The sequence below is a fragment of the Megalobrama amblycephala genome, linkage group LG12, assembly GCF_018812025.1.
Source record: "Megalobrama amblycephala isolate DHTTF-2021 linkage group LG12, ASM1881202v1, whole genome shotgun sequence".
Lineage (NCBI taxonomy): Eukaryota > Metazoa > Chordata > Actinopteri > Cypriniformes > Xenocyprididae > Megalobrama > Megalobrama amblycephala.
This window is the reverse complement of record NC_063055.1, coordinates 13,119,630-13,134,406: the sequence shown is the minus strand read 5'-3', so window position 1 is coordinate 13,134,406 and position 14,777 is coordinate 13,119,630. Positions and strand designations below refer to the sequence as shown.

The 14,777-nt window shown below is 38.9% G+C and overlaps 1 protein-coding gene across 4 annotated transcripts in view; it reads left to right on the top strand.

Moving 5' to 3' along the window:
- The first annotated feature begins 2,050 nt into the window (after positions 1–2,050).
- The window catches only part of trabd2b (TraB domain containing 2B), a 70,451-nt gene continuing 57,724 nt past the window's right edge, over positions 2,051–14,777 (top strand). The window contains exons 1-2 of one of the 4 annotated variants that reach the window (XM_048210341.1): positions 2,051–2,659; positions 8,335–8,904. In XM_048210341.1, the coding sequence (XP_048066298.1) occupies positions 2,552–2,659; positions 8,335–8,904 (678 nt within the window). In that variant the 5' untranslated portion in view covers positions 2,051–2,551. Of the gene's footprint in view, positions 2,707–4,844; positions 5,334–8,334; positions 8,905–14,777 lie in introns of those variants that run through there. The other 3 variants (XM_048210342.1, XM_048210340.1, XM_048210339.1) reach the window with 3 other exon arrangements.

The following is a 14,777-nucleotide window of genomic DNA, read 5'->3' as shown; positions in this document are numbered from 1 at the left end:
TATCTACTGGCAGTAGTAAGTCCCATATACTTGCTCTGCAGCAGCAGCAATAACCAACAGCAGCTATGTAGCAGATCTATTCCGCCAAGACCAAACATATCAACATTGTCATAGCCATTACCATGCCAAACACTTCGAGAGTTGTCATGATAGAAATGTATTAATAATAAATACATGTTATCATAAATACATGATTCAAAAAGACTAGGATTCTTTGTCATATTTTTAACCAAGTACACACACACACAGCATCCACCCAATGCCTAAACATTTCAAAACCTGACAAGCAATCCAGGTCAAGAAACTAAGATGTTCTTTAAGAACACTGGAAAAACGCTGGATAAACATGGTTAAGATTTCACCACTCATAAAAACCCCACACAGCACGCTGCAGCCAGGAAACTGGCCTCTCCATATTTTCTTAGGCAGCTCTCTGGCCACCCCCCACCCAATTCTGTCTCAAACACACACACATAAGTACATTTTAAACAGAAGATGATATACTACATCTAACGGCGTGTCAGTACATTGTGATTGGCAAATTTATGACAATAAATGTTTGCCTGCTTTGGTCAGATTAAGTGCTCTTGGAAACCCTATAATTACATGGTCAGAGAATATATGATTTACACCGGCTTCAGCATGGAGTACCTTTTTCCCTGTGGGAAATTCTGGATCCCCGTTGCCAGTCTGCTATGTATTAGCATCTCTTGGACAAAGATAAGCCGATTTGCGGTGAATGTGAATGAACTGCTGCCTGACAATGATGCCCTGGTTGTTATTTCCATAATATTATGATTTCTTTTGTTCAAATCTAGACTTCCAGGTCTCAGTATATTAAACCACCACAATCTTTAACCAGCAGTAATTTTGGAGCTCTTTGTACAGTTGCATCATGAATAGACTCAGTTAGGCAGTCTATTCAGACTGTAACACTGAGAGACCCCAGTAACAGATGAAGCCGTAGCAGGGGTCCCCCACAGATCATCGTGCAATTACACACATAATCTCTGATCTAAAAAGAAAAGACTGTTGCATTATGGGAAGCCTTTGTTTGCAAGCTCTTTGATGTGATTGTTCAGTGTCTTCTGAGGTTATGAACACAGAAATGTGCACAGAAACGCTCTTTTTCCACTCTCTCTCCTATACATACACTAACAAGTCTGTTAAGCCTATTCCAACATCAAACAAACAAAGCTAAACAATTCCATCCACGGTTTCCGATATTCCCTGGAAGCAGCAACCCTTTCAAATTCGATCTGTAAGAAATTCCATCATAGTCTCACAAAAAACGAACAAGCATCCGTCTGTCGCCTTCCCATCTTATCGTCATCTGAATCTCTCCACTTCCCCCCTCTCACTTTCACTCTTTCTCTCCATCTCTCTCATACTGATTCATGAGATAGCCTGACAGTCTTTGTCTGCGTGTGAGCACACGCCAGGAAAGCACATAGTTCAAACAGTCATAAACAGAGTCATTCTCCTTTATTGTTTTTGTAGTATGCTACACTTTGCTGTCAAAACTACACAAGTTCTTCATGTTTTGGCATGAAAATTGTGAAATCTTAAACCTTTTTTTTCTCCACAGGCTTATTACTAGTTCACTTAACTCAGAGCCTCGTGTTTCTTCTAGTGACCCCTAAACGACACTTGCAACCCCCTTCTGTGAGGACCGCTTTGCCCCCTACTGTCCTAGGAAATCCAGAAAGCCGGAAACCACAACAATACCTCAATATTGACAGGCTGTGTTGTTTTGGGTTTGGGCGACAGTTTAAAATTTTAGTTGAAGCCAGGTTACCACTGACTGCAGTATTGCATCATGTTCGGCTACAGAACAGACACTGTCTATCTGTCAGGATGAGCAGCAGTCTGGGCTAGGTTGTTTTTATTTTAATTTCTTCATAACCCTAAACCCTCTCACTGGGAACTTTCCCTTTTGTTTGACTTTGTCTTAAGTTACTTAGAGTAGCACAATGGCCGTTTCTCTAAAGTTTGTTCTTACAAACTCTCGCAATACCATGAGTGGGCAATAGAGGGCACTGTTTTAAAGATCAACAAGTTAAACATTCACGGTATTAGAATGGACACAGCAGGAAGGCTAATGCACCAAAAAGACATAAAAATTAGCACAAGCTCAACGAAAAAACAAAACAAAAAATACCTTCAAATATAAATGAAGACATTTGGTCTCGACTTAATCATGATTCATGAGCTCATTCAGGGGAGAGCTGTGAAATGTCAAAGCGTCAGTTCTCGGCCTCAGAAACACGAAAACACGCGACAGGAGGAACCTTGAGGTGAAAGACATTACCCACTCCATCATAAAATGCATATTGACGGAATATGAGAGCGCAGACTGGTCTGTCAGCCTGTTTGTGGTTGAATGTCCAGTTGAAGGGTTCAGTCTGACGATGAGGTGAATGAATGACAGCGCTGTGACCATAAAAAACATACACGCTCTTAGGCTTATGATTCCCAAGGCATCCATTAAAGAACCAACCAGAACATTAACTTTTAACTGTTTTATTTCCACTATCCGCATGCACAATATATGTGCTTCAAATTCTGGAGCAGACCCAGGAATATTCGCGCACTCACCAGCCAAGAATGTGAAAATCACCCTCAGACCCCGAACTCTTCCAAGGCGTCGTTTCAACAGGTAAATGCTGCAGGTGGCCACAGGTGATATAGAAGACACGTTCGAAGGTAAAAACCCTCCATAACAGAACACACAATGAGAGAAGGCAGATGTGGGCTCAAATTGACATTCACCATTCGAGTAACAGTCAAATAAACCCGCTAAACGGCACATACGGGTAATGAGCCGTAGAAAAACACAATTAAAAGGGATTATCTATCATTCAAACTGAAAACTGATTCTCACTGAAGCTCTTACTGTAACTGGAGCACGTGGGGTAGCCTAAACTGCGAGGAACATTTTAGCTAGAGCTGTTCATTACATTACTGTAACCAGATATATAATTTAATCGTTCATCAACACTTGTGATTGAAACGTGCTGCTTTAAAACATACTGATGCTGCACATCATCAAGGCCTGGTTGAGCAGGCTCACACTCACATAAACAAATATAAGGTTGTAATCAGTGTGGTGTAATCATTGAGCCGACAGAAAATATACAGTAGGTAAGAGCAAGTACGCTGGAGTCGGAGCCACATACAGGACCTGTGGAGAGTCTGGAGAATGAGACCTGATGGAAACACAAAGGGGCTCTTGTGTCGACCCTTTCTGCTGTCACCAGCGGAGCTCTATGTAGCGCTCGTTTTGAAGGATCCGTATGATTAATTGCCCACTACTTGACACTGTCACTCAGCCATCCACTCGGACAATAACATGGGTCACGGCACCAGAGCTGGCACTGCGGAAACACGACAACTGGCTTTCAGCACAGCCATTCATCCACCAGTGGTACTGGCCGGAATGACACATCCTTAAGACCTGGAATGAAAAACAAACTTAAAATATATTTTTTTTGCAGGCATTATTTCCTACAATGTTTGGATCCATTAATCATAGCTAGGCATGTGATCCAGTACACATCAATGCAAAAATGATTAAGTCAGTGGCCACAACGCATTACTGTCAAATAGATGGTGACAATGATGAATTGAGGGTAAACGGTACAATATGTCAGAAACTAAACATTTAAGTGTTAAAAGACCCGGATTGCATGTATTCTGTAGACCTAGAGGGTGAACATGATTTCACCAAGTGCAACATGTTCCTGGATCAACATATTTGTTGATCCTATTCCAATCAACCAATAAGATTTGAGGGACAAGTTTACAGTTTATGTCAAGTTTAGACTTAAGCAGGGTTAGGTGCTTCTATATCAGTGTTATTCATATCATTTCCCTCTAATTTAAGAGATGTTATGGGTAGGGTTAAGTTTAGAGATAGGGATAGGGTTAGGACTACATTTTCGGACAGGAATGTTGTTCCAGGATCAACAAAGTATATGATCCAGGAACATGTCTTACTTGGCAAAATCACAGTGACCTTCATGAAGAACGTGTCAGTTTGTGCTGTATATCATGGAAAAGAATCAAAAGGACAAAAGTTATCTTAAGAACTAAATATACAGTTTTAACAGAAAATGTAAAAGTTATAACTGATAGGCTAGATTAATGGATAAGTTTTGTGGTAAAATATTTAAAAATGTGATTAAGAAAGTAGAAAGCATATTTTACAGTGCAAATCTATATTTAACAATATAATACATGCACATATGTAATGATAAAAATGTATTTTTAGTAAAAATACAAGTTATAATTTACAGTGAAACACAGTAAAGGCATTTCCAGAAGTCCCAGCATTACATCTATAGGCCTACTTACATTTTTAAATTAGGACTACTTAAAAAAAGAAGTTATGCACATTAGAGTGTAACACTTTGTTTGTTTAGTTAATGTTTTTACTGTCATGTGTGTTACCCTGGATGGCGTTTTGTGTAACACGGTAATTTTATTTTATGGCCTAATTGTTCATCACCTATCGTCTATAAAATTCTGGTGGTTTTTATAGTAAGTCTGGAATATTAACATTATACTGTAGTAGGCTAGTAGACACATGATTCTGTATATGAAATGTAAAATATACAGCATAAAACGTCTTCCGTAATGACTGAAACGCCGTCAGGTGAATTTCTGTCGACAAGAGCTGTCCTCAAAATGAACAGGATTTTTTTAATACAGTAAAGTCCACGTCCTAATGAAAAGTCTTCATCAATCTAATGAAAAATGTAATATTTTCAATATATCGGCCTAGGCTAAAGGTTATGTTCCATTCCATGACCTTCGTAATGCTACACACTCGTCCTCCAAAAGAACCTGCTCTCCCCTCCTCTTGTAAAACACGCAGAGGGGGAAACATTCAAGGCGTTTCACGCTCTCGACGCAGTTAAACTGGAAACTTGAGGGACGCAGCGCAGAGTTTGTGCTCTGCACAGCTGGGCAGCTGGAGAGAGAGAGAGAGCGAAAGAGAGAGAGAGACAGGAGACAACGCGAATCTCTTTGAAAGTCTGGGGCAGTAGAATGGCGGAGGGGCAGAATGCTTCCCTTTCGAGACGGCAAATGTGAGCCAATTATCATAACCGGCGGAAAACACTTCATTTGTGCTGTGAAACCAGGAAAAACTTGTAAACAACAGAGGTAACGGAGCTGAGGGAAAGCGAGCGAGGTGTCTTGTGCCCTCTCATCTCGAAATGAACTGTCACTCGGGACTACGATGGTTGGTAACTTTATGCGCTTTCTTTCAAGTGGGCTCACCCCGGGACACGCACGAGAGCACGCGGCAATGTGACAAGCCCGTATCGGTGAGTTTATCTCATACGCACTTTCTGCAGTTGCTTCGCGCGCAGTGCACGCACCTTTGGGATTCTAAATGGCATGTTAACAAGATCTATCTTGCATTATATTATAAACAGATTGATTCGCTGTTTGATCTTCTCCGCTGATGATGTGGACTATTTTAAAGAGGTGTTTTTATTATCAACAAGTGACATTTTTCAGATTGTCAAGACAAAATCAAAATTATTAGAATGGATGTAGGCCTATGTTTAATAAAAGTTCTTTTTTTTTTTTTTTTTTTTTTTAGTTTTGATTAAAGGAAATTGAATGAATTAAAAATAGATAAATTTATCCTTTTTCTCACATTGCATATGATCACTAAAATAAGTCCATTTTGCAAAATTATTTTAACATAAAACATTAACTAGCTGTGAGTTTTAGTGAGGTCTTCGTTTCTTATTATTTACTTCGTTTCTTAATTATTTCTGCACGATATTGTTCCTCTTCATATTATTATAAACAACACCAAATATAGCCTACATAATATTAAAAAAAATAAAATAGTTATCAAATTAATCGCTAGTGACATTATAATCGCAATAGAAGCAATTATTTTAATATAATTATTATTAGATGTATTGGTTCCAGTTAATAATTGAGCCATAGGAGAATATATTGTTTTAAAACAATTATTTTAGTGGCGTCCAGCCAACCGCGTGTCATTTCTTGTCATATACTGGTAGGAATCTGGGCCTGAAAAATGAATTGTTGTGCCAAGTGAAATACTGTTAAACTCCTGCCAGTGCAATGCCAGTTTATGTGTCAAAGGAAAAAGGGGGAAGTCCACGGGTGAATAGACTTCAAATGCATTTATATGGGAAAAAAATCACTGACCCCCATAAACTGATCAAGTTTCATTGAGACGAGAACTGTTAAAGTAGTTATCGAGCATATTTACTTCATTATAATTTGGCAAGTGCGCGAGGCTGTTTAACGCAATTAAAGTCTCGCTTTCATCTGAGCCATACATTGTGTTGAGGAGAGAATTCATCATCGGTCGAGGTGGAAATCATAAGAAAAGATGCATTATATTACTTTAAACATAATGACTATTTCAACATTCAATAGTGTTTGTGTAGCCTATATTTAGGCAAAAATGCAACAGGCTTTGTTAAATATAATCCGAATATGAATGCATTATGCACGCTAAAGTTTTGCCAGTTTACCTTTCTATTTGTTTTGACAATTAATGTTTAGATTTTCCTGGAGATTTATATCATTAATGGCCTCATTGTCCAGGACATGACCTGTGCATTCTTTATGTAATTCATAATGCGCGAGTACGGCGAGGCCTGTTTTTGGTTAAGAAATTACTCCATAAAACAGAGCAGAGGGTCTGCGAATGTGACCTGCTAATACAGAATATATTACTTTAGTATATAACCTTCTCTCCAGTAAAGCTGGTCAGTGTTTGAGTCATTTTCACAGGTGTCCATAAAGGCTAATATGAAGACATGAGCATCGCACGTGGCCATTTACTTAGAAGACATAGAAAAAAAAGTAATAAAGGAATATAAATAACAGACACATTAGCAACAATGACAATAATGATGTGCAATTAAAAGGAGAAATAATTTTAAAAGCTACACTGTAAAAATTTTTTTCATGATTTGTTATCACATTTTTTCTTTTGTCAAATCAACTTAATGAGGTTCAGATAACATAGTATTTTGAGTTTCTGTTGATTAAATCAGTCGCCTTCATTGTATTAACTCAATTTTTTAATTTCAATGAACTCAAAATTTTAAGGCAACCAGGTAACTTACTTTTTTAAGTAAAGCCAACAATTCTTTTTTACAGTGTAGTATTAAAATGTGCCAAGTTCTTAGAAATGTATTCATATTCATGTTGGTTTCATACATTTTTTGAAAAACATTTATATTTATATATAACATCTAACATATATATTTTTTAAAAATATTTTGATTTAATGAAACTAAAATGTCACATTGTGTAACCATCAAGTAAACAGTACTAAAATACTTTATGTATACATAGCTTAATCGTTATTAAAAAAAAATCATTATATATCATGTATAATTTTTCAGCATGGAGAGTTACATACATTTACTATCCATCCATAAAAAGGTCAAAAAAGGTAATGACAGTCATGAGGGTCTTAAGGGGTCCTTTCTTTCTTGTGTTTTTAGTCACATGACAGCAAAACGGCTTTCTGCATGTAACTCCCTCATAAAATTATTAAAATGACTAATTCAGAAATAATAGAAGAGGAGTATCTAAGTCATTTCAGTATGAACTGCATTTCTTAATGTACTTAAAAGAGTGTCATGTGCAAGCGTAAGGTAACCCTCAAAAAATATAGTCAAACATCACTTGCAGTTCTTTCTGCTCTCATTACCATCAGCTCTGACTAGTGGTTAATAAACTCTGAACTACTCTTTCCTGATCTGAGGTGGATGAACAATTCATTAAATTTAAAGGTTGACCGTTTAAGAGTGAGTTGTTCATTGAAGGTTACATTTTACAAGGGCAAAGCTATTGACAGCCTCAGCAACTAGTAAATACTTTAGAGTTTCAGAGGGTGCAGAACAGCAGAGTTTTGCAGCTCTGTGGAGTGTAAAGGCCCTTTTTACGAGGAGAGGCACACTGTAAACTAAGAACCCCAGTTAAACATTTCCACCACAGATTTAATACGCCAGCTCTATCAGTGCACTGGCATGAACCGACTCCTCTGTGATACAGCTACTATACGGTGCTTTTTTCCCCCTCAGTTTGTGAATAAGGAAAAAGTTAAAGCATGTGAATGTATGACATTGTGGAAGCCAGCTGAGATTATTATACTTCATCAGTGTGGTTTACTTTGATTTATGCAGTTAAAAACATGGATTATGATTTTTTTTTAAATGATACTTTTCTAAATATAAAGAGTTAAAAGAAATAACCTTGACTGTATTTATTTCAGCCCAGTGTTTTAAATCTCCTCTTCTTCCTTTTCTCTTTATCAAGCAGAAAGACATGAACTCCTTCCTGTGGACCGTGAAACGGCCTGCTCCTTACCCTCCGTCCTATCTGTTTGGGACAATCCACGTCCCCTACACTCGAGTCTGGGACTACATCCCCGAGAACTCGAAACGGGCCTTCCAGACCAGCGCCAATGTTTTCTTTGAACTGGATCTGACAGATCCTCTAACCATCTCAAAGCTCACAAGCTGCCAGCTTCTTCCCAACGGAGAAAACCTCCAGACGTTACTACCACGCGACCTCTACCGCCGCCTCAAGCGCCACCTGGACTACGTCAAACACATGATGCCCTTCTGGATGACGGCAGATCAGCGTGGCCGGGGACTTTATGCTGACTACCTCTTCAACGCCATCGCAGGGAACTGGGAACGCAAGAGGCCCGTATGGGTGATGCTGATGGTGAACTCTCTGACGGAAGCAGATGTGCGGTCGAGGGGAACTCCGGTGCTCGATTTGTTCTTGGCGCAGGAGGCCGAGCGTCTCGGGAAGCAGACAGGTGCTGTGGAGAGGGTGGAGGAACAGTGTCATCCCTTGAATGGACTGAACTTCTCACAGGTCAGTGAGCAGGCAACCAGACAGAGAGGCCTGTGTGTGTGTTTTGGCAAGTGTGCATGAGAGATCCGGTGGTTAAAAAAAAAGGTGTTGTTATGGATTAAGTGATTACGAATATCCACCGACAGACCAGAGCAGGGAGGAAATGAGATAAAAGTCTGACAAAAAAAGTCTGAAGTCACTTAAGTTAAATCAAAGGGGGAGGGAGAGGAGCTGTCAGGTTAATAGATTGGTGTGGAAATCAATGCTGAATAAAATTTATGAGGTATAGAGGGAGGAAAGAGAATGACTGTCTGCCTGTGGGGTCGCGCTGTCATCTGACACGTCTTGATTATCCTATTGCTGCCTGTCGAATGTAACATTAGAGTGAAAGATGGACAAACTTGCCTAATTGCTTGATGATATGCAGGTGGAGGGTATCCAGCTTTTATTTCTGGCCTTAAAAACAAAGTGGGTCAGAAATATGTATAAAGTGTAGGAGCTATATTAAACAGGCAGAGAGAGTTTTTGTTCCTTGTGTGTCACACACACACACACACACACACACACACACACACATATACATATATATGTAACCTGTGCTTGCGAAATGAGTCGGAATGCGCACAGGCTAATTTCAAGCTACAGGCAAAACAAGTGAAAAATGTAAATTTTGTTCGAAATTGAGGTTTTCACAAAAAATAGTTAATTAAGCCCTCGTCTAGAGATCCCAATGCTCCAAATAGCAATTAAACATCTAAAAGTTTTCTCATAGGAGCGCCTTTACTTTATCCATGAAAAATGCTGCTTTTCTCTGCTCGCTTCTGGATGACTGGTGCTTCCCCTCAGCACAAGTTTGGTATTGTTGTAAAGCGCAGCATTCCAACTTTGTGAATATTTATAGCGAATTCTCGATGGCATGAATCTGAACCAATGAAATGTGATTTTCAAACTCATGCTGATATAAACAAAACGATCTTACTTGCGCCGACTGGAGATCCTGAAGCGCGTGCATAAAGACGCCTCAGACAGCGCGCGATTCTGATATACACATACACAGAATTACAGTATTTCAAAAAAAGCTATCTTGGCGAGTATTCACTCAAACATTATCTGTTATGTCTTAAGTGAACGTTTGGTTAACTGTTGGGGAAAAACATCTGATGTTTAACATTATGTTAGATCCGTTTGGTACAGTAGGTCTTAATAAATTGGCTGTCTGTTTCATTAATGTTAATCAAACAATTGTGGGATCATGGAAAAAAAAGTTGAATATGTATATTTTTCCTATAGATATGGGTTTTGACTTGGTTTGTGCCAAATTCGGTGGTATTATCAGGGATTTTAATGGGTTGCTAGGTGATTTTGTTTCGGAACCTTCAGAACATTTTAACTCAATTTTTCTCAAAACTGACTTTGCTGACTCTATCGACTTCAAACAGCTGTAGTTCAGTCATTTTTTGTTTGATTCCAACTAATCATACACCATTTTGAGGGTTTTTTTTAGTATAGAATGTGAGAATAACAATAACAATGTTCATTGCGACTCATTTTGCCAGCATGGATCCACAAACTCAACCCTGGAAAAAAACAAATATACATCCACAACCTCAACACCACAAAACCTGCATCGGTGGCAGCAACACAGACATAAAAGCTCACACTGCAACTGAATCTGTGAGAAGGGGCCCCTGTGTGACAGGCAACAGGGCTCCTGTGCTAATTTGAGAGGGTACAGGGGCAACGTAGCCTCTCCACTTTCATCAGCACCTCCTAACTATGCTGTCAAAAAAGAACATGCCTTCAGGGCTCGCCATCCAGCGCACCCCCTGTAAGGAATCGTGGGAAATGTGGACCCAGCACAGGGTGACAGCTCTCTCGTCTTTAATCTGGGAGAGGTCAAAATACCGCTCTCATTCCCAGGCCGAGCGAGTCAAAATATAATTTTTTTAATGTAGCAGCAAAATAATGCTTTCAGACAGAATGGGTTTTAGATAGAATTACAGTTTGGATATTTATTGCATCAAATATTTCTTTGAGTATGAGTTTATTTTACACCGAATTGCATTTGTACACTAAATGTCATCCGAATGGGCAGAACAGATGGAGTTAGGCTCTGCAATGTGAACTGTTACAAAGTGCTCTTAATGATTGTAGAAGTCTCTGCTTTAGATTCTGGCGAAGGCTCAGCCAGCGATCCATTTTAATCACAGGGCTAATCAGCAAGCTTTTGAACATCTGAATTTCCTACAGCTTTCCGCCCAAAAATAGTCCCAGAAGAAGTAAAGAGCATGAAATGAAAATGACAGGCAAATGATTATGCTGTATTAGAATCTGAGGGATAATTTGAGTGCCGTGCTCGCCTGGAACGCTCAAGCAGGAGTGAGGTCAGACGGCAAGATCATGCGTGGAGGCAAGAAGGAAGGGGTTGGATGATGTGTAGGCTGTGGTGTCGCTGCGAGGCTTAATCTGAAACATGAGCCACGGGATTGTGGGAGATCAGAGTTGGGAATGCTTCCAAATGCCGCTAGCCGGCGTATTAATCGTTCCCAATAAAAGTAACTGCCTACGATATCCTCAAACTTGCAGTGCTCTCTTTCTCGGGGCTTTGTGGCGTGAGTCATCAGTTGTCACTGGCATTGGCCTCTACCTTAGGTTAAAGCAGTTAGCGTGACCTTTTTCCTCTCTGTTCACTGGGAGTCGTCGCCAAGAGCTCAGGAAGTGCTTTAAGCTCAGAAGGTGCTACAGAAAAACAGGTCCCATCTCAGTGCTGATGTGGTTCCTGGGGGGATAATGGGGTGTGATGCCTGGAGGATAGAGCGGTTTGCCTGGCCTGGCACATATCCATGTCTGGCTTTTGGATGGAGTGCAGGGGGAAGTTGAAGAGCATCGGGGAGGGTTTGGCTTTCTCCTTGAAGCAGGAGTGGTGAGTTTCAAAGGCCGCATGGAGCGCATGGTTCATCTCTAGCTTTGCAAACGTGGATGAACACAGACAGCTGGGCATGACAGGAAGAAACACACACTTACTTAAACCTGAAAGCATGCAGAATACACTAAGCAATAGCAGTGCAGGGTGTATATGGAGTGGAGAGCAAGCTGCTTATCTCTGGTTTTGTGTGAAAAGCTCCCATAATGCATCACTGGACTGAATGCCTCATGCCTATGCTAAAGCAATGTACGCATGTGCTTATTTATTCATTTTGGGGTCACTTCGTAGCTAGAATTTGACAATTGGGGAGAAGACAAAAAATGTACAAGAAACATCATATATATGCCTACCTCCTCTGGGCTGAGGTCAAAGGTCACGGCCTTGCTGACGATGCAGACAACCCCATGTATACTAGAGTCTCTGTGTGATTCTGACCAGCAGAAAGGGAAAGTCACAAGGCTATTTTAGCCTCTACGTATGGAGTGAAAACCCCACTGCAAACTTAGACTAACAGCATAAAGTTGTTGGATCTCACACTTTAGCAGAAGCCACATCTGTTTTCTGCTGTGAAGAAGTGCTGAAGTGTTGATGGACCTTGGAGGGATATAGTCTGTTAAAATGGGATTAACAGAAATATATAGGTCAGATACAGCAGAAATGTTTGTACACTCACTGTGAAGTTGTCATGAGCTTTTCGCCATATTATTATACAGCAATTAGTTCCAGTCCACTAATTTGTTTGAATCAGTGCTTTTCTGTGTTTGCTATGGAGTATTTTTGTTGGCAGTGCAAAAATAAACAACATGGCCAGCCTTATTGTGAATGAATATTAATTTGTTCAAAATCTCTTTAAAAAAAAAAAGAAAGAAAATAATAATTTTATTTAGCAAGGACACATTAAAATTGACAGTAAAGGCATTTACAATGTTACAAAAGATTTCTATTTAAAACTTTTTAAAACTTTCTATTCATCAAAGAAGCCTGAAAAGAAACGTAACACATTTTTTCACAAAAATATTAAGCAGCACAATTGTTTTCAGCACAAATGATTTTTCAGTTATTTAAAAAGTCTACAAGAGCAATAGAATCAAAACCCACAACGACACTGACCAAGCAAATAAATATAGTAAACAATAGGATAAAAACGACAAATTATTTCCATGTCTTTTTAGTTCACCCAAAAATGAAAATTATTTACTCACCCTCTTGTCGTTCCAGACCTTCGCTCATCTTCGGAACACAAATTAAGATATTTTTGATAAAATCCGATGGCTCGTGAGTCGTGAGGCCTGCATTGAGAGCAAGTTAATTTAGACGTTCAAATGCCAAGAAAGGTACTAAAGATATATTTAAAATAGTTCATGTGACTACAGTGGTTCGACCTTAATGTTATGAAGCGACGAGAATACTTTTTGTGCACCAAAAAAACTAAATCACCACTTTATTCAACAATAGGGTGATTTCAGACCACTGCTTCATGAAGCTTTGAAGCTTTATGAATCTTTTGTTTCAAATCAGCGGTTCGGAGCATGTATCAAACAACCTCAAACTGCCAAAGTCACGTGTCAGTAAATGAGGCTTCGTTACATCATAAGTGTGTCGAAATTTTAGTGGTTCAGATGACTTTGGCAGTGCTCCGAACCACTGATTCGAAACAAAAGATTCGTAAAGCTTTGAAGCTTCATGAAGCAGTGTTTTGAAATCGCCCATCACTAGATAAGTCGTTATTTAGGTTTTTTTGGTGCACAAAAAGTATTCTCGTCGACTAATAACATTGAAAGTCTAAGTTAACTTGCTCTCAATGCAGGCCTCACTGAGCCATCGGATTTTAATTTGTGTTCTGAAGATGAACGAAGGTCTTATGGGTGTGGAACATCATGAGGGTGAGTAATTTTCATTTTTATGTGCATTATTTTCTAATAATTCAACGGCCCGTCGTCAATTATTCCTTACTTAATGCATTAACTAATGTTAAATAATGGGACCTTATTGTAAAGCATTACTGAAATCAAATCAAGATATTATGATTTCTAAAGAATCACGTGACACTGAAAACTGGAATAATGGCTGCTGATTTTTTTTTTTTTATATCATTATTTTATAATATAAATTTTTTAAATATATTAAAATAGTTATTTTAAACTGTAATAATATTTCACAATATTAATGTTTCCTACATTTTAATCAAATAAATACAGCCTTGAATAGACTTCTTTTAAACTAGCAACTTAAAAATGAAAAACATCACAAGCAAACACCCGAATCACAGCCATTCAGTGCACAATTGAGCTTGTATAATTATTGCTTAATTAGAAATGTTATTGATACTATTATGGAAAAACTGTGTAAAATTTCCATCATATATTTTGCAAATAGTCAACTGGCTTGTATTCAAAAGAGCTTATAATCAGCATTCTGCTACAAATATTTACTCAATACTCCATGCTGTAGCCATCTGATGGGCCTCAGATAAATAATGCATATTTAAATAATAGAATTAAATAGAATCTGACTTTTGCCGCATTTAAATATTTACATTCCAGGTTTCATGTGTAAGAACTGGGCGCTATGGTCTGCTGGCATGAGCAACGGTGTGATGGAAAAAGCAGCCACCTCTCTGCTCTTGCTGGATAACCTCCTAGCCCAAAATATTCTCCTTACCTCTCTATGCCTCCTCTCTTTCTCTTGTCTTTTTGCACACCTCTTTGACACTCTACCTGCAGGGTGGAATTTTAATATCAGCACATATAGTGAAATTAGAATAAATGGAGATTTAGTGTCTCAGAATATGGGAATGTGAACACATGAGCTTCAGTCTGGTGGAAGCAAAGATGTTATCATCAAATTCTTTCCTCATTGTTTCAAGATGGTATTAGAGCTTGGTGTTTTCACGTGGCTGATTGGATGATGTTTTAAGCATGTCTTTAAATATTACCCAAGATTCTGGCACTCTCTATTTCTTAAATGC